This window comes from Durio zibethinus, chromosome 21, assembly GCF_047325235.1.
Source record: "Durio zibethinus cultivar Kanyao isolate XHJ-2024 chromosome 21, ASM4732523v1, whole genome shotgun sequence".
NCBI lineage: Eukaryota > Viridiplantae > Streptophyta > Magnoliopsida > Malvales > Malvaceae > Durio > Durio zibethinus.
Window position 1 is genome coordinate 6,482,649 of NC_143182.1, and position 19,079 is coordinate 6,501,727.

The following is a 19,079-nucleotide window of genomic DNA, read 5'->3' on the forward strand; positions in this document are numbered from 1 at the left end:
TTTTTTTATTTTAATGTTTTCTTTTCTTGCTGACCAATAACTCCAAAGCCTTAACGTATCAAATTGCGGAAAGTTTTGTCAATGAGATATGTTTAACGGGAAGCTTTAAAATTTTAAAATCTTAAATTTAAGTGGAACATCAAGTGATAGGACATGGGATACGTAAAGTATTTTTTATTTTTATTCTTCAATTTTTATAAAATATATGTTTTAATTTTCATATTCAATGAATATTTTAAAATTTTTTTAACTTTTATCTCTATCAATATTTAATAAGTATAAATAATTTTTCTACTCATAATTTTTTTAAAAAATAAAAATAAAAATTTTATATTTTTAGTTTTTTTTTTTATCTTTATTTTTATGTAATTTTTAAAATATATTTATTAATATTATTTTAAATAGAAATATTTTGATTGTACTTAATCTAAAATAATAATTTATATTATTTAATACAAATTTATTTACTATATATATAAAATATGAATACAGACATAAGATAGGTGTTATATTATCCATTATCATTTTCATACCTAATAAAAATTTTAAAATCATATTTATTCTTTTATATTCATCCTCATTTCCATTAGAAAAAATCAAATTCTTCATCTAACTTTAGATAAAATTAACATTTTTATGTTTAAATTTTATTGTGTATGAATTTAGTTTTTGATTATATTTTAATTTGTTAGTTAATTATTTAATGATAGTAATTTGATTATGATATTATAATTTAATTATTTAATTAATTATATAAATATAATATTTAATTATGATTTGTAACTTATTAAAAAGTTATGGAAGGATTTTGTAGGTATTTGGCGCAAGTAAAAGGCCTAATCAACTCTCCCTCCAACATTAGATAAATTTGGGATGTATTTGCACCCAAAACCCTTTTTCTTTTAAGAATTGATGTGGTTATAGAGATCATACACGAAGCATAATACTCTTAGTAAGAATATATATATATATAGACACACATATATATATATATATATTTACATGCAAATACACCAAAAACGAGAACATACCTTTGATAATTAAAAAAAAAAAGTACCAAATTACTTGGATTAGGCGAGTTGGTTAGCGTTGTTCATTTAGTAAATGGGGTTTGAATTTATTGGAAAACATGTATTTAAGAAAAGGTATACGGAGGATTAGATAGTCCTATGGTCTATAAATCTTGACAATGCTGAATATGAGATAACCCCCTTCGGCTTTTGTCTTTTATTTTTTCATGATGTTTTGATAAATATAGGCTTGGGTTCATATATGCCAGCAGCCCCAATCCAGACAAGTTTTGCTTAACAGACAAGTGGATGTGACATTAATTGACATAATGATTCCAATCTGGAAGTGAAGCCTCTGATTATTGGACAAGTCATAATTTGTTCTACACATATGGGACATTTCTTTATGAAAATGGAAAATATGATCTTTACTAAAAATACGAAGAAAACCAAATAACTAATACAATCTCCAAGAAATTATTCCTCCCAATAATTTAATAACAAATTGAAAATCAACGAAGAAAAAACTACTAAAATGGAACTAATAGAGGAGAGAGGGTCCATCGGCGACGGAATTGCTTAGATGGCGATAAAGCTTGAAGCTTGCGCCGTGATAAAGAGCAAGAAGAAGAAGAAGAGCAGTGAAAATGACAGCTTTGTGGAGTTCCCAGCTGATGTGCCATTGTCCGTTGTTGGACCAGTCCTAGAACCACCACCTGTTCCAACATAAACAACATCAACATATTAGTCTAATTTATAGAATTGTAGCTAATGCTAATTATATTTATAGGATACCAAGTTTTCATTAACTAGTTCTTGTAAGTTGTACCTGATGAAGGAGGAATTGATGTTCCTGATGGAGAGTCAGAGGGAGAAGAAGAAGCTGTACAATGTACATAAACATAAAATCTATCAACCAGAAATCGAAAGTTTGAATGATAACATGAACACAAATATTTAGTTTGCTTACCATTGCACTGGCTGGCAGGGGGAGTCTTAACATTGCAAGCTGTTGGGAGAGCTATGGCCTGGGTCTGGTTAACACTGACACCAAGTGATGAGGTACCACCGTTAAGGACCTCGCAAAGGCACTGAGGCTGTGACCTCACAACATTAGCAAGCTGAGAGCAGCATGAAGAAGATGGTTTTGATGAGTTTCCTTGTATATAATCCAGGCACGGGGACATGCTAATGAGCACATTGGTGCAACTTGAACTTGATTGAGCCCCAGCTCCCAGCCATAAACTTGCTGCAACTATAAAAACGGCAGCAAGTATTGTTCCCTTCATGCTTCTAGTTGCCATTGCTTGTTGCAGGATTTTCTCGTGCCAACTTGATGTTTAAAGTCTTGAACTGTTAAATGAGGAAGGTCGTCAATGGACTATTGTCTATTGTATGTGGCTTGTAGAGAGAAGACAGGAAGTTTGGTTTATAAAGGGGATCAAAATGTGACAAAAGGGAGGCAGCTGTGCTTTATATTGTTCACCAACTTTTCCTGCTTCTTAACTGATTCTTTGGTAAACAACTCCAACTTGAAACATTACAAATGAGTTTTCAATAAAGTCAGCCCCAGCTGTCTCCCTCTATTTTATTCAGATTGTGAGTTGCACTCCAATAAAGAATTCGTTTGATGCTTTCTTTTGGGTTAAACGCTGAAACACTTTATACCAGCCACTTTTTCAAATGCAAGGCTATGGTGAGAATATTTTTCTTGAAAGGTGTATGATGAAATATGAACACGTGGAAGATACAAGTTCCAGAATCCACCAATCAATCTGATGAAGGTAACATAGACATTTCTTTCCCAAGATATACATTCAGACAATAAAAAGGGTTCCTTTGAAGAGTACAGAAAAGGAAAAGGTCGGTTGTGATGATCTTATCTTTATTCGGGTCGGGGACTAAACCTGCCGGTATCCATTTCAAACTTTCAAAAGACACCCTTAATTACTGCTCATGTACCTAAGACGATGCTAAATTACCATTGTTTTGTAATTTTCTGCCAAAGGCAAAAACGTAATTTTTTTTAAAGTTTATATTTGATACATTATTAATGTATAAATTTTATACACTGTTAATAAATTAAATAATGATATCTTATTAATAAGTAAATAAATGTATAAAAATTAATATATTTTTAAAAAATATACTCATTAATGAAATAGTATCATTTGATTTATTTTATTAATAAAATAATATCATTTAATTTATTGACAGTATATATCTATACATTGATAATATATCAAATATAAATATATTTTTTTAGTAATATTTTTTATTAGTTGTTACTCTTGACTGGTGAATTATGTCATAATAATCTTGTTGTTCTTTGAAAAGATTCACCGTTTCCAAATTTCAAGATCATAGCCGAATTGAACCTTCTTATGGTACAAAAGGTGTTGCCACATGTTCACAGCAAAATTTGTTTGTCAAAATAATTTGTTTACCAAACTTATTCTCATATGCCATTATTTTTTGTCACTTTTATAGGGTTTGAGGGATTTGTTCATAACTTAAAAACCAATTGAACAAGGTAATGCTTGAAAGTCACTTGATGCAGGGTCCGAAGTCTCAGGTCTCCATACTTATTCCCTTGAAACCAATATTTCTTGTCACTTTTATGCAGTCCAAGTGCTACTGAGGTCTTCTTCATAATTAACAACCCCTAGCTGAACAATATAATATCTTAATGCTTGAAAGTAGAAATTACCTTGGTTTTCGATCACATACCATAGTTTTTTTGGTTCTGCCACTTCCACATAAATTGATACAAAGATCGCAGTAAAGGTATATTGCTAGTGCGTAGTGTTGCCTTCTATTTGAAGATAATGAATGTTCTGGTTCTGATTTGGTGTAAATGCATAAACAAATAGTAGTTGTTTTGACTTTGGTGTGCGTATCAACCGACATGGTGTGAGATCGATGTTCCTAAATTCGTCTATTTTCTATGTGGTCGTTTCTCGTTACCGTATTTGAGGTTATTTCTGTTGTATATTAGCATTGCGCTCATAAATCATCAATGCTACGAGGGTATGCAATATTGATGGATTGGATATTGAAACAGTAGTGCTTTGTCCACTTTAGTCACTGTCTCTAATTGTTTCTGTATGATTATTTACAAGGATTCATTGAAAATTTTCAACATTCAAGTTTTCAACCAATACAGCAGTCAGCAGCAGATAAAATACAACTGTTGAACTGAAGTTATCATTAAACAACTCAAACAAAGTAATACAACAACACTCGTATAATGGGAAGCAAGAATCATATCAGGAAAACAAGGGAGAAAAAGAATCAACAGCAACACTATAACAGGCAACAATTTCCTACGGAGGACCCTTACTAACTCAGAATTTGGTGACCGTTGCAATGAGGAGAAGGAAGAGGACAGAATGAAGGGAGGCTTTGGCTATGCTTGCATCGGATGATTCCCTGTCAATCCATGGGACAGATTTAGATCCTGTTCCTGCATATTTATCCAAGCATTAACATGAAAATCTGTCCCTTAATCATATAGTAATGAATGAAAACTTGCCATGATAATAAGATAATTAATTTTGTTTTCTTGGTCACCTTAGGTGATCAGAACAATTCAAATTTGTACCTGAAGGAATGTCTGATGCTGATGGTGTTTTATCAGAAGGATCTGAAGGTGAACCAGTTGGAGATGCTGCTGGTAGAGTTTCTGGAGTTGAAGATGTTCCACCTGGGAAAATTTAATTCAAGTTACTAACGAAAAAATCTCCTTGTTACAGTTGGTAAGCATACAAGCATAAATGAAAAGTTAATCGAGCTTACCGTTACACTGGTTAATTGATGGAGTTTGCACCTGATAAGAACCAGGGAGTTGAGTCCAGTTAGAGTAATTCCCATTTCCCAATGAAGCGCCACTATTAAACGCAGAGCAAAGGCATTGTGGTGATGATTGAACGACAGTCTTCAGCTGTGAGCAGCATGTAGATGATGGGGTGGACGAATTTCCTGTAATGTAGTTTAGGCAAGGGGCTAGGCTGGTGAGTGTGGAGGTGCAGCTTTGGGCGTTGGCTCTAGTCCATACCATTCCCATGAGGACGGGGATTATATTGGGCTTGAAGCAATAAACACAACAATGCAAAAGTAATATACCACAATAAATCTACAGTAATAAACAATTATAAAAAAAATAAAGCACACTAAAATTTAAGTAAAAAACCTTCCAGTGCAGAGAAAAAAATCATGAACCACTAGAAAAATCTCTATTATCAAATAATAGATATAAAAAATTCTTATCTAGTTAAAACTTGAGCTAATCAACCACTAGAGAAAAATAAACTAGAGAGAAACAATTAGAGAAATCTCACTAAATAGGTGACTCAACAAATACAACATAGATTTGTTTCTAGAGAGCTTCAAACCCGATCTTCACAACTCTGAATCATAAACCTGTTAACAAAATTTCAATTCAATCGAACCACGGATTGACTTCCATTCAATTAACTCTCCATTTTCTCTCTATTTTTTTGGTTTTTCTTCTTTCTTTTCTTGGTTTGTAAGACAACCTTAAAACAGTCCCACATTTTTTTATTTAGTTAGGGCTCTGTGTAAAAAGAAAGACCAAGGGCTATGGTTTTCGATTAGTCCAAACCCAATTACATGAGGCTAGACTCCATTTTCTTAACAATCTCCCTCTACAGCCCCATTAGGAGAAGATTTATCACCATAGCAGTTTCATTTAGGACTTACCTTGATCAAAGAACTCATTTTGGCTAAGTTACTGTAGAGCTCAAGCTTATCTGTGGAAAGTATCTTAGTCAATATATCTACTACATTCTCATCAGTATAAACTTTCTTCAACAGCATATATTGTTCCTCAATCAATGAATATAATCAGTGATATCTAACATTAATGTGCTTTATTTTGGCATGGTATATGATATTTTTACTCAAATCTAAAGTACTCTAACTATCACAAAATACCACATACTCTTTCTGATTTAACCTCAATTCAAAAAGAAAACGTTTTATCCAAAGCATTTCTTTATATGCTTTGGTTACTGCAATATACTCAGCCTCTATAGTTGACAAAACAACATACTTCTGCAACTTAGACTGCCAAGATACAGCTCTTCTTGCAAAAGTGAACAAATACCCTGAAGTAAATTTCCTATCATTAAGATCACTTATCATGTCAGCATTAGTAAACCCTTCTAAAATTGATTTTGAAACTTCATAACTCAAGCACATTTTTGAGGTGCTCCTCAAATAAGTGGGTGATGTGTTAAGTTAACTTGAAGTGTAAGCTTGAAGAAGCACTAAAACAATCTAAGTGGCAAGGTTGAGTACTGTGGTCTGGCTCAAAAAGCACACTAAAAGATGTAAGGTTGCCTAATTTAAAAAAAATATTGATAGAACTTACTCGCACGAGAAAGCCGAAATAAGACTTGATCAAAATTCACAAGTGAACGGGAAAGATTGTTGGAATATGATTCAAATGTAAGTAAAGAATCCCACACCATTAGAAAATCTGAATGAGATATCCTCTATATGCATGAAGGACCCAAAATTTTAATAGTTTAAGCTTTTGGACTCTAATGATGTCCAATATATATGTATGAGTTATTTGGTGTACTCCCATTAACTCTAAATGTAGTTTATCTCTCTAATAGATTAGATCCATCTCAAGCGCTCTTGAAACCATTTCCTCTTGTTAGAACTTTTGTTTGCCTAGAATGTTTGAAAATTGAAGAGAGATGGAGCTTGTGGAAGTCAAATTGTTTGATTGGATTTGGAGACCTGAGGATTTGAGTGAAAAGGAAAACAAGACGACTGAAGCTATATAGTAAAGTCTTTGAAAAAAGTGACAAATAGATTGGTATATTTGGATGACCAACTCTTATTAAACTTGAGGGTTGTTCAATAACTAAACAGCTAATATTCAGACATTTGCCTTTGGATTAAATTATAAATTATTTTTTTCTGAATAAAGAAATATGTATATAGATAAACAATCATACTGCCTATACAAATATTATTAAAAAAACCCCTCATTTACAGGAATTCATCTCTAAACAAAATACAACGAAGACAACAAACACAAGTTAAAGAAGCGGTCAGCTACAAACATAGCACAAAAGATTAAGTGATACAATTACAGGTCTATTTTAAAGTTAACAATTCAAAATTTCACTTGTCAAATTTCTCAAAAAGCCGTTCGGTGCCGTAGGTAAAGAACTAAGGTCCCGTTTGGGATTGTAATGTGGACAGGCTTTTGGCCCGTTTCATCACAAGTCAATGCCAAATGGCACAAAAAAGGTTTGATTTTTAGCCAAAAAGCCTGGTTTCCGGGCAACACTGTGAAAGTACCCCTCGAGATGCTGTTTCCGTGAAAAATAATGTTTATGATACACATCAATCCCTTGACCATAGACTGCTTAAAATATTGGACTACTTGACAATTGGTATTGATAACAAGCCTACCCTTGTTTTGTATGTTATTCAGAAGATGCTGGTTGCACTCCTTCAACCGAGAAAAAAACAAAGCCACGTCAGCTAAAATCAACCAAGTTATATGTTACTATAATTAAACAGGAAAAAAAATGGCAAATGCAGAGTTACAACCAACATGCCAAACTACCTATCTGGAACTGCTTGTGATTTCATCATTTAAAAAAAAATTTACTTGTGGAAATTGGTTTAAGTTCTGAATCAAAAGGCTGCACAGCCTCAATGATCTCCAGCTTGTGAGTGAAATGGAAAGAGTGTGGAGTAATAAAATGAGTGTAAAGTTCTTGTTGGGTCTATTAAGCTACGGAAAGGAAGGATTTACAGTTTAAGAGGGTTTCAAGCAATTTGAAGGGGAAGAAAACAGACAGTTTTGAAGCCGGTTTTGAAGTTCACAACTTTGTGAACCATGTCACTGAAGTTTTAACAGTATTGTGGAAAGTGTATAACCGGGGAATTTTTGTCATACTAATCAAACATACATTCTTCAGTTAACAACCAATTTGCATTAACATTGACTAACCGTCTAATCCAACAAAAAATGTTAATAACCTTTTTGCCAAGCCCTGTTCCGTTTCTTCTTCCACCTACTGTTCCACCTACAGCCGCATCTCCTTAGTCCTGGATGTAATCTGCATCAGTATTTTGATTAACCAAACCAACTTTGCAGTTTGAGCAACACCGTGAGACCTGGAATTTTTTTTCTTGAAAAAATGTCATTTTTCTTGTCAGCTTCCAGAGCTTCAGCAGAGGTTCAGCACCACAATCTGATAGTCCCCTGGACCTGACACCTACATCACCACCACCAGAAGAAAAAGAAGAAGAAAAAGCTCCCTCAGCCACAGTAAATCCTGGGATTAGACCAGCATTACAGCAATCGGCATCTAATCCATCGGTACTCATAATATTGTTTGGAATCACAATTTTCGAGTTCTATTAAAACTATATTCTATATTTGTTCTTTGAAGTTCTAGATCTGTGAGCTTATTTGGTTTTCAATGATCTGAGCTTAACGGTGGCTTTGAATGACATTCACTTGTATTTTCTACCTCATATAACAGAAGTCAATTTATTTTATACATATTGATATGCATACACAATTAAATTTCTTAAAGGAACATGAGCCAATACTTCAAAATCTGAAGGTCAAAAACAATATTACTACTGAAAAGAATCACAACTTTTTTAATTCCAAAGCTAAATATTCAATTCCATAGCCAGTTTCATGATAGTTAAGAATCCCTCAGCTACTTGTGGGTGGGAAAGTACAGTCCATGGACGCACGCTGGAACACTAGGATGTTATTCTTATTACCAACCAAAAGAAAAAAAGCAAAGAATGAAAGAAAGAAATGGGTAAAAGGAACAGAACCTCGCGCAAAGCAGTGGCAACTTCTCCCCCAGTAAAATTGGCAGCAGCGGCAGTGGTCGACGGAATTCCATTACGGAATTGATACAAGGCTACATTCTTCTGTATATATTCCGTGAACTGCCCCTATAAAATTTTCAAAACAAAAAGTATAAAGTTATAAAAATAGGACTCAAAGCTAACAAAGAAAAGATTTATATACAGAGATTGACCTGTCACCGCTCTCGCCGCTGGCGGCCAAGAGCTTGCGGGAATCGAGGACCATGACCTTGTTCTCGTTGGGTTTTTGAACCGGCGATGTGTCGGCAGCCAATACTGTGAATCCATCACCACCATTCCAAAAACGCTCTCCATCTTTTTCTCTTTCTCTGTTTCTTCTCCTAAAACGCAACTCCCGAGTTTTGTAAAAGTGTCTGTCTACTCGCGTTGCTATACGGGAAAGATCAAAAGACACCGGGGCGGGAGCTTTGAGCTTTCAATTCAGCTGTGTCCTGCAATTGGGTCGGACCCATTAAAACGCCGTAGCTTAATGGCCCATTCTCTCCCCCAATAGGGAGAAGTTCTTAAAGGCCTCAAATAAATAATTTAACGTATTTATTCAAGTAATTCCATTTAAAATTTAAAATTTGGATTTTTTTATGACAATTGCCACTTCTTTTGCAATACGATTGGTTTCCTTGGGGGAGTTCATTTTTAGGTTTTGGATACTGTCATTGATTTTACTTATGAAATAGTAAGCCATGTTCATAAATTTATCTGCTAACTAATTTGTTCTATTAGTTGGTATAACTAAACAGCTCTTTAGCCTTTTAGATCCCATATATTCATTTATGAATTTTGAAAATTTCATTGGTATTTGGAAGAAAACCATAATTTTAGCTACAACCTCTAATATTAATCACTGAAGTTGCCCATCTTGCGGATGACTAACTAAAATAAGGTTTCTCTGCCGCTACAAATACCTGTGCCCCATCAAAGCAAAAGAAGAATAAGAAAACACATAGCGGTAACAAAGAAGAGGAAGAAAAACAAACACAATGGCCAACAGGTTTGTTGCAGGGTGTATTCTGTTGTGCATTGTCGTTGTGGCAGCAACAATGTGCGTGCATCCGGTGGAGGCAGGCGACGATCGTTTCAAGTCATGCTTCAATAACTGTAACCAGGAATGCCTCAACGGTGGCCAGGGCAACACCTTCTGTGAGATGAAGTGCGATGCTGATTGCGGGGCTAAGGAGGCTGCAGCCAAGCTCAACATTAACTTATAGTTGCCGGGCTCCGAAAAGAGATCTAGTTTTGGTTCGCCTCAACGCCTCTTAATAATATTAATGTTCATTATTATGAAATAAAATTTGACTTGGGTTACCTGGTCAAATATATATATTTAATCCTTGAAACTCTTGTATTTCATTTTTCGGTTCAACGTTTAGATAAAATGATATAAGAAGATGAAAGTAAAGAGTCGAATCTTAAAGTTTATAGAAAAATTTACAGTCTCTTTACATGGTCCTTCTCTTTTTACGTTGTTGTACTACTTTCATTATTATTATTTTTTATTAAAAAAAATCGAGTCTTTGATCGGAAGAAATATGCATCTATTATTGAACCAACTACTAAATTTAGTTTTATTGTTCTTCATTCGGCAAACATGAAACTTCGTCCTATATTTTGTGTGACATGTTCGTCCTATATTTTGTTGTATAAGAGCTTGATCTAGAAATAATCCTGTTGTGTCAACTTGCCGGTAATTATGTTGAAAAAAGAACCTTCTTCCAAGAATTTTTTTTTTTAAATCTTTCATGAAACAATTAAAAAAATGGGTAGCAAGTAATGTATTTGGGTAATTTTGAACTTGTGTTGTCCTAAAGCAATGTGATGTGACGAATTTTGTGAAGAGAACACAACCATTTACTTTCTTGAAAAGAAAAGAAAACGGAAGCGGGCTCATTTTTGGAAAGCCCAAAGCTAAAATAAAACGGGCCGCAAAGATTTTGGGATTTGGAGAGGAACTTGTCGCGAAACCGGGCCATCTCTCAAACCCGATAATCCATTAGGGGACAAGCAGAAAACCCTAAAACCTGACGTAGAAGGTGCGCGATCCAGATCCTCAAAATCATTGGCAAAAGCTCGGTGCTTTAGCTCTCTAAGGTAGTCTATAGCCTTCCCTTGTTTTTTAATTTCCTGTATTTTATCTGAATTTCTGATGCTTTTGGTTAAAGATTACAATGGGTTGGAAAGCAGCTGAGAAGCTCATCAGGCACTGGAAAATTCTCAGGGGTGACAATGTAAGCATCTGCTTCTAAAATTCCATTTTTTTTATTTAAATTATTCGAAACCAATTATATATATATATTTTGTAATTCATTGGCAGGTAATGATAATCAGGGGCAAAGATAAAGGTGAAACTGGCATTATCAAACGCGTTGTTCGCTCTCAGAATCGTGTAATTGTTGAAGGGAAAAATCTGGTCAGACTCTCTTCAAAATTTAAGATATAAGCCTTGCTCTTTTACTTGGAAGGGTTGTTTTACCTTTTTTTTTTACAGGTAAAAAAGCACATTAAGCAAGGTCCAGGTCATGAAGGTGGTATATTTACTGTTGAGGCTCCACTTCATGCCTCAAATGTTCAAGTTCTTGATCCTGTTACTGGGTACTTGCTTTAATTTTGATTGCATATTTTGAAAGATAATTTTTGTTATCATTATTAATTTTTTAACAAATTAAAGTTTTTTTTTATGGTTTATTATTGATGTAGGAAGCCTTGTAAGGTTGGAATTAAATATCTAGAAGATGGAACTAAGGTGAGAGTATCTAGAGGTATAGGAGCATCTGGGTCTATAATTCCTCGCCCTGAGATCTTGAAGATAAGGAAAACACCAAGACCTACAGTTGGTACTTAACCATGCTTATTGCTCTTCCCCAATTTAAGTGGAATAATGTCTTTTTTCCCTTTATGCAACTGTATGTAGCATATACGGCTAGCATTTCCACGTTATTTTTGGAATTTGCATAAGGAGGAGCTCTTTTCATTAAGAAAAGTGTCTTTGCATTTCCATTATTTAAAAAAAAAAAATTATATGAATTCAAAAGTCAGCTCATTGCCTATAAGATTGTCATAAGATAGTCAAGATAATTGTCCTATCAAAAGATTTGATGACTAGAAATCCTAAATCTATTGAGTTGGTTATCAGTTCAGTGATCAGTGAAATGGTATCGCAAGATGTTAACTTAGAAGGCCATGGCCTGTCAATGCAAGTTAAGACTTTGAAAACTGGTAAAAAATAGAATCTTGTTAACTACAAGCTAAAAAGTAGTTCTTAAAGGAACCAGAACATAGCTTTTGCCATTTGCAACAGTATATAATATACTCTAACAATTAGAACGACTAGCCTGCTCTACATAGACACAGTCTAGAAAGGGCACTAAATTGAGAGTTGAAACTACTAGAACCTTTAAAAATATATGATTCTAGGGCACTAAGTCTGTAAATATTCCTATACACGCAAACTTGGTGACCTTATATCTCTTGTAATTAGATTACTATGCAAGGAACCAGAATGATGTGCCATTCTATATACTCATTGTTCATTACTGTTATCACTGTATACTCTTTGCCATTCTGTAAAACAGATGTCGTGTAGTTTGGATGTAGTCAATGGCTGAGGGGAGAAATTTTATTGAATCACTTGGGGCTAGTTTTGTGAGATTTGAGTTCAATTCCCTCCTTTTAAGTGATACTGGAAGGCATATAGCATTATGTTGCTAACAAATGGGGTAACATATATCAAAGACAGTGAAGAGTTGGAATCGATATTTTCTGTGTTTTTCTTCTGTCACCACTGCTTGTCAGCTGTCGTTTGTTATGGGGCTCAACTTATGAGTGTAAATGAAGAATGACTCTGGGGAATTGTGTGCATATATGTCATTAAAATTCAGAAATATAATGCTTTCTTTTGTAGTGTTCTTATCCTGCTGTAGTTGTAATTGCTTGTAAGTTTTTTTGCCGTGTTTAGTTTGATCTTGGTCTTGCTATCATCCCTTCAAGGTATCATGTGCATTTGCTCTTGCTAATCATTGTCAATAAACAGCTTTAGTTGATAAACATGTGAAGATGTAGTTTGTAGTTCAAATTTGTGTTATGGATTGTTGTGTAATAAATGGGTTACAGAAAAGAAACTTGTACAGGACAGTGATGTAAATTTTTTATATAAAAAATTTGCAGTCCCCAAGTTCTGCATGCAACTTATTTCGGCTGTTATGTTTTGCAGCTGGTCCCAAGGATACTCCAATGGATCTTGTGTTGGAGAAGACATACGATCCTAAGACCGGGAAGGGCATGCCTGACATTTAAAGAACCTCTTTCGATCTCCTTGGAGGCATGAAACATATTGAAAAAAGAGGGCTCCTGAGATATGGTCCTTGGATCAGGGGCATTTACCTATCATCAATAATACTTTTATCAAGGTTTGCATCTAGCGTTTAATCTGGTTGGCAGATGTTGCAAATTAATTTTTTTGGATTGTATTTAAACGTCCAAGGTTAAACGCTTTACAAATGTATTTTTGGCATGAATTACCATTCCCCAATTTCTTCCTTGTGTGTCTATAAAGCATCTGTCAAGTTTCTCATGAAAATGAATATGTACTGCAGTATCTGAGTTGGTGATCTTTAGGAATTTGATTGAAACAAGCCCCGCTTTGTATTGTCCTAAAGGGATTTTGAATTGCCCAACACATCATCTGGTTCCGAATTCGGAGTTGATGGTATGGTCTCGTACTGTAAGAATTCATGGGCCTGAGATTGATTTAAGTTGCTAAGGTCCAGGGGCCTTGTTTTGTCATTGTCCTTAACTCGATGTGACTGCAGCCTTTCTGGAAACACATCTGATCTTAGCATATTGATTGCAATGTTTACAATTATAGTGATATATACTCCTAACGTCACTTGCATCGGGGAAAATTGTTTATAAATTAACAATAACCCCCCTCCCCAAAACTCTGATGGATAATCCATACAACGACAACGTAAAAGTTCAGATGCTGCCTTCAGCTTTGTCTAATGTAGTAGTATTTGCCATGACCGTTAGGCCACGTGAAGGCTCCGTTCGTAAGACACTAGAATGCCATGCGATCACTCGCTACAGTCTCAGTGCCAACGCCAAGCGCCATCAGACAAAATTCTCCATGTCACACACAAACATTACGCGGCGATTCAGCATTGACTGGCCTCGACTCGTAGAGTGGACACCCGTCTTCTAGCCACTATCTTTACCGTCCATGCGCGATACATAATCCAATATTCATCTTCAATCTCTGCATCAAGTGAGATTTTAAAATATGGCTGCCAAATCAAAGCTTTCTTTCGTTATTTTAATCCTGTCTGTTGTGGTTCTGTATGCTGGCTTAGCCGTTGCTAAGCAAGACCCTGAGCTAAAACAATGCAGGCACCAATGTAGAGTCCAGCAACAATACGATGAGGAACAGAAGGAAGAGTGTGCGAGAAAATGTGAAGATTATCATAGAGAGAAAATGGAGCGGGGAGTGAAGAAGGAGGTGGCCACGGGCCTGATCCTGGCCAGACATTGAGGGAGTGTCAGAGTCAGTGCGTGAGACTAGAAGGAGAGGAGAGGCAGCTGTGTATCCTACGTTGCCAGGAGAAATGGAGGAGAGAACAGGAGAGACGGGAAGGGAAGGAAGACAAAAAAAGAGAAAGAGGAAGAGCAAGAAAAGCACAATCCTTACGTATTTGAAGATGAGCATTTCTCTACTAAAGTCAAGACAGAGCAAGGAATAGTTGATCTTCTAACCAAATTCACACACAAGTAAAATGTTCTTCATGGAATTGAGAATTATCGAGTGGCCCTCCTCGTTGCCAATCCAAACGCGTTTGTAGTCCCAAATCATTTCGATGCTGACGCTGTCTATGTTGTTACTGAAGGTTATTCTTTCTTTCAAATCTTGCGTCATCTAGAAATTTAAATTTTTGTTTTCTTTTTAATCTTTCTACATGGTTAACAAATTTAATTGAGTACAGCGTTTTATTCATAACAGGACGTGGAACAATCACATTGATCCATGGAGATAAGAGAGAGAGCTTCAACATTGAACGTGGAGATATCATCAGGGTTCGTGCTGGCACTCCCATTTATTTGATTAACAGAGATGCCAATGCGAACTCTATGTCGTCAAGTTCTTCCAACCCGTCAATCTTCCAGGCCATTACGAGGTAAATCCACTTTTTCCACTATTATAAAGCATATATGTAGTTCCTAAGCTTTATTTTCCTGATCTAGTTCTTTTGGTGCAGGTATTTTTTGGTGCTGCTAGCAAAAAACCAGAATCATTCTACACTACATTTAGCGCTGAGATTCTTGAAGCTGCCCTTAAGGTAAGTCCTAATCCACACTCTATTTAACACTATGTATTGAATTTGAATGTATATTGCCAGGATTTGCTGATTTCTTAAACTATATCCAGACTTCAAGAGACAAGTTGGAGAACTTGTTTGAGAACCAGGACTAAACCCTTCCTTATGGCTCCAAAGAACAAATCAAGGCCATGAGTAGCCACAAGGAAGGTGGCAGTGGCGGTGGTATATGGCCCTTTGAAGGTGATTCATGTTGGGAATAGTGATTCAAATTTCATAAGAGATTTGTTTAGAATTGGTTAGATATTGCTTGATGAACAAAAAAACTTGTAGAAGAAAAATTCTAAGAGAAAAAAGATTCTTAATAGGTAAGTGTGACTTGTAAAAGAAAAATTTTAAGAGAAAAGTGATTTTTAATAGGCAAATTAGTATACTTATAAATAAGTGAAATCTCTTTAGGATTAGGCATGAAAAAAAATATAAGAGAATTGTAAGGTTTTATAGGATTGACACCTTATAAGACTACTAAAGATTTATGTTTTATGAGTGTATATATTTGAATGTTTATGAGTAGACTAGAGGAGACTGAGAGGATCCATATAGGTATGATGTATATGAGTGGATTAGAAGAAATTAAGAGTCCATGTAAATATAGTGCATGAATATATATGGGTATGTGTTTTATTGGATTAAGAATATTTTATAGGATTAAAGGATATTGAGAAAGCCTATAGGTATTGATTGTTGAGTGGTTGCTATGATTTGATAAATATTTGTAATTCTCTACAACTAGTGGATCTTTTTTCTCATTCGTGAACATAGGTCGGTTGGATCTCATCACGTTAAATTATTGTCTCTTGTGTAATTAATTGATTATTTGATTATGCTTCCACTGGTTTGATTGGATTGATATTTTTTAGCCTGATAAGTAGTATTAGAATTGTGATAATTCTTATCAAGCGCTATCAAAGCATGGTATGAACTATGATGCAAAAAAGTTTGATTCAAGAAAAAAAATTCGAGTTCGTGTTTTGAAGATTGATTTGTGTAAAACATAAAGGCATACAAAAGAAGATGATTGTGAGACTCTCATTGTAAGTGGAGCTAAGAATGTTTTTCAGGAAGGTAGATGATTGGATAGAATTTGAGTCAATGTGAAAATTGTTAAGAATAGTGACCAAATCCTATAAGAGATTTGTTTGGGATTAGTTAGATATTACTTGATAAACAAAAAAACTTGCAAAAAAAAAATTTTAAGAGAAAAACGATTCTTAATAGGTAAATTTGATTTGCAGAAAAAGAATTTAAAAATGAAATGGATTTTTAATAGGTAAGTTAGTATGTTTATAAATAGGTAATGTCTCTATAGGGTTAGATCTGAGAAAAAGATGCAAGAAAGTTGTACATTTTATAGGATAGACATCTTATATAACTATAGGAGATTTACGTCTTATGGGTGTATATGTTTAAATGTTTATAAGTAGACTAGAGGAGATTGAGAGAGTCCACATAGGTATAGTGCATGAGAATGGACTAAAGAAGATTGATAGAATTCACATAGGCATGATACATGGATGCATATAGTTATGTGTTTGTTTTGGTTAAGAATATTCTATAGAACTAAAAGAGATTAAGAGGATCTATAACTATTGATTGTAATTCTCTACAACTAGTGAATTTTTTTTATTCGTGGACGTAGATTGGTTGGATTAAATCATGTTAAATTATTATCTATTGTGTGAATGATCGATTGTTTGATTATACTTTCACTGATTTGATTGGATTGAAGTCTTTTAACTTAACAAGTAGTATCAAAACTATGGTGATCTCCAGCAAGTGGTATTAGAGCATGATATGAATTATGGGAAGAGGTAAATGCAGAGGAGCTTGTTTTAAGAAAGAAATTCAAATTTGTATTTTGAATATTGATTTGTGTGAAACGTAAAGACATATAAGAGAAGATGATTGTGAGATTTTCATTGTAAGTAGAGTCAAGAATATTTTACAGAAAGATAAATAATTTGATAGAATTTGAGTCAAAGTGAAAATTGTTCAGAATAGTAACTCAAATCCTGTAAGAGATTTATTTGAGATTAGTTAGATATTACTTGATGAATAAAAAAACCTGCAGAAGAAAAATTCTAAAAGAAAAAAATTTTTTAATAGGTAAGTTTGGTTTGCAAAAGAAGAATTTGAAAAGCAAAAATTTCTTAATAAGTAAGTTAGCATGCTTATAAATATGTGAAGTCTCTGTAAAATTAGGTATGAGAAAAAGATGTAAGAAAATTATAGGGTTTAATAGATAGATATCCCATAAGACTATGAGGGATTTATGTCTTATGAGTGTGTATGTTTGAATGTTTATGAGTGGAATAGAGGAAAGAGAGAGAGTTTACATAGATATAGTGCATGAGAATGGACTAGAGGAGATTGAGAGGATATACATAGATATGATGTATAGATGCATATAGGTATGTATATTTGAGTTGAGAATACTCCATAAAATTAAAGAAGATTGAGAATGTTTATGAGTATTAATTGTTGAGTAGTTGATATGATTTAATGTATATTTATAATTCTTTATAATTAGTGAATCATTTTTTTCATCTGTAGACTTAAATCGATTAGATTGAATCACTCTAAATTATTATTTTTTGTTTGATTGATCGATTGTTTAATTATACTTCCATTAGCTTGATTGGATCGAGACCTTTTAGCTTAACAATTCAGTGGGTGCCTTCAATCTCCTCGTAAAGCACCGCCCTTCTCCGCCCTTCTCAGTCTAACAAATATGGTCAGCTCTTTGAAGTTGATGCAGATGATTTCAAACCCGTCAAAGATCTCGACCTCAGGGTCTCCTACGCCGACATCACCAAAGTAATTTCTCCCTCGTTTTTGTGCGTGCACATAGAAAACGATTTCTTCACTAAAATATTAACAACAGGGGATAACCTTTTTCTTATTATGTTCAGGGATGTATGTCCACCCTATGCTACAACTCAAGGGCAACAAAGATAGCCATTGATGTGGAAGGCGAAGGATACTTCGATATGGCATGTCCTTATGTCTCCTCTAAGTCCAGTGATCAACAAAGCCAGAATTCAAGAAGCTCTGGACGAAAAAAGAGTGGCCCTAGTTACCAGAAGTTAAGCTTGCGTCTGAGGCCCGATGCCGTGTTCGTTGTTCCTGCAGGGCATCCTTTCGTCACAGTTGCTTCTAGAAATAAGGATCTAGAGATTCTATGTTTTGAGGTCAATATACAAAACAATATTAGGTATCCTCTCGCAGGTAAACAAATACACATGATCTTTTTTTTTTCTTTTTATCAGCCATTTTTCTTCCTCTCTAGAGTCTGGTTATTAATCTAGATATGGTTCCTTTTGGATTCCCTACAGGGAAGGGCAATATTGTGCAGCAATTCGAGAAGGAAGCCAACGAGTTGGCATTTAAGACCAAGGAAGAAGAGGTAGATAAGATCTTTAGTAACCAAGACGAGGAGGCCTTTTTCCCTGGACCAAGACAACATAGAGGCCGAGCTTATGAATGAGACGATGAAAAAGCAGGGGAATTGAAGACGTACAGATGGAAAAGGGGTTTCAGCTTCTATGTTGTGTTAAGATCAGGAGCTCCAAGTCTGAGCTACAAAGGCAAGTGGTTTGTTTTATAATTTTGTAGTTACGAGTGTTATGAGATGCAAGTAGATGTTCGTAGGTTTCGAGATAAATGAAACAATCTAATTCTATATCTAAATTATCTTCAATTTCTGGCCGGTTGCATTGCCTTAACTGTGAAGTGCACATCATAAGATCAGTTTTGGTACAAATTCCTAAACTGTAGCAATTACAAGGGCAAATCGATT

General features: G+C 34.6%; 4 protein-coding genes across 6 annotated transcripts; 2 read left to right on the forward strand and 2 right to left on the reverse strand.

The window, feature by feature from the left end:
• Positions 1-1,333: 1,333 nt before the first annotated feature.
• Positions 1,334-2,598, reverse strand: LOC111306092 (non-specific lipid transfer protein GPI-anchored 15-like). The gene is made up of 3 exons (XM_022903997.2): positions 1,981-2,598; positions 1,840-1,893; positions 1,334-1,726 (listed from the first exon to the last, which is right to left on the reverse strand). The coding sequence occupies exons 1-3, from the start codon at positions 2,312-2,314 to the stop codon at positions 1,590-1,592; spliced, it is 525 nt and encodes a 174-aa protein (XP_022759732.1). The 5' UTR covers positions 2,315-2,598; the 3' UTR covers positions 1,334-1,589.
• A 1,500-nt stretch (positions 2,599-4,098) lies between these two features.
• LOC111306094 (non-specific lipid transfer protein GPI-anchored 15-like) lies at positions 4,099-9,412 on the reverse strand. Of its 3 annotated transcripts, XM_089750885.1 has the most exons (7): positions 9,071-9,412; positions 8,862-8,984; positions 8,181-8,281; positions 8,043-8,111; positions 4,809-5,432; positions 4,615-4,716; positions 4,099-4,476 (listed from the first exon to the last, which is right to left on the reverse strand). In XM_089750885.1, the coding sequence occupies exons 5-7, from the start codon at positions 5,074-5,076 to the stop codon at positions 4,358-4,360; spliced, it is 489 nt and encodes a 162-aa protein (XP_089607011.1). In that variant the 5' UTR covers positions 5,077-5,432; positions 8,043-8,111; positions 8,181-8,281; positions 8,862-8,984; positions 9,071-9,412; the 3' UTR covers positions 4,099-4,357. The 3 variants fall into 3 exon arrangements, with proteins under 3 accessions (XP_089607011.1, XP_089607010.1, XP_089607009.1); XM_089750884.1 differs by having other exon boundaries at positions 8,043-8,281; XM_089750883.1 differs by having other exon boundaries at positions 4,809-7,506; positions 8,043-8,281.
• Positions 9,413-10,859: 1,447 nt separating this feature from the next.
• On the forward strand, positions 10,860-13,506 carry LOC111306095 (uncharacterized). The gene is made up of 6 exons (XM_022903999.2): positions 10,860-11,003; positions 11,075-11,140; positions 11,227-11,322; positions 11,401-11,504; positions 11,610-11,746; positions 13,123-13,506. Exons 2-6 carry the CDS (start codon positions 11,081-11,083, stop codon positions 13,203-13,205), a joined length of 480 nt encoding a protein of 159 aa, XP_022759734.1. The 5' UTR covers positions 10,860-11,003; positions 11,075-11,080; the 3' UTR covers positions 13,206-13,506.
• A 648-nt stretch (positions 13,507-14,154) lies between these two features.
• Positions 14,155-18,994, forward strand: PAP85 (cupin family protein). Its single transcript, XM_089750195.1, is given in 11 exon segments — positions 14,155-14,389; positions 14,392-14,563; positions 14,565-14,791; positions 14,905-15,021; positions 15,024-15,079; positions 15,161-15,241; positions 15,331-15,472; positions 17,951-17,979; positions 17,981-18,097; positions 18,193-18,508; positions 18,616-18,994. Coding segments are annotated over 11 exon segments (1,608 nt in total). The 5' UTR covers positions 14,155-14,190; the 3' UTR covers positions 18,768-18,994.
• Positions 18,995-19,079: the final 85 nt, after the last annotated feature.

Excerpts from the sequence above, each read along its gene's own strand:
- LOC111306094 (XM_089750885.1), bottom strand. The coding sequence starts at position 5,076 with ATGGGAATGGTATGGACTAGAGCCAACGCCCAAAGCTGCACCTCCACA. Across the intron at positions 4,717-4,808 it reads ATCAATTAACCAGTGTAACG|GTGGAACATCTTCAACTCCA; the intron begins GTAAGCTCGATT and ends AAATTTTCCCAG. Across the intron at positions 4,477-4,614 it reads AGCATCAGACATTCCTTCAG|GAACAGGATCTAAATCTGTC; the intron begins GTACAAATTTGA and ends ATAAATATGCAG.
- LOC111306092 (XM_022903997.2), bottom strand. The coding sequence starts at position 2,314 with ATGGCAACTAGAAGCATGAAGGGAACAATACTTGCTGCCGTTTTTATA. Across the intron at positions 1,894-1,980 it reads CCCTGCCAGCCAGTGCAATG|CTTCTTCTTCTCCCTCTGAC; the intron begins GTAAGCAAACTA and ends TACATTGTACAG. Across the intron at positions 1,727-1,839 it reads ATCAATTCCTCCTTCATCAG|GTGGTGGTTCTAGGACTGGT; the intron begins GTACAACTTACA and ends ATGTTGGAACAG.
- LOC111306095 (XM_022903999.2), top strand. The coding sequence starts at position 11,081 with ATGGGTTGGAAAGCAGCTGAGAAGCTCATCAGGCACTGGAAAATTCTC. Across the intron at positions 11,141-11,226 it reads AAATTCTCAGGGGTGACAAT|GTAATGATAATCAGGGGCAA; the intron begins GTAAGCATCTGC and ends ATTCATTGGCAG. Across the intron at positions 11,505-11,609 it reads GTTCTTGATCCTGTTACTGG|GAAGCCTTGTAAGGTTGGAA; the intron begins GTACTTGCTTTA and ends TTATTGATGTAG.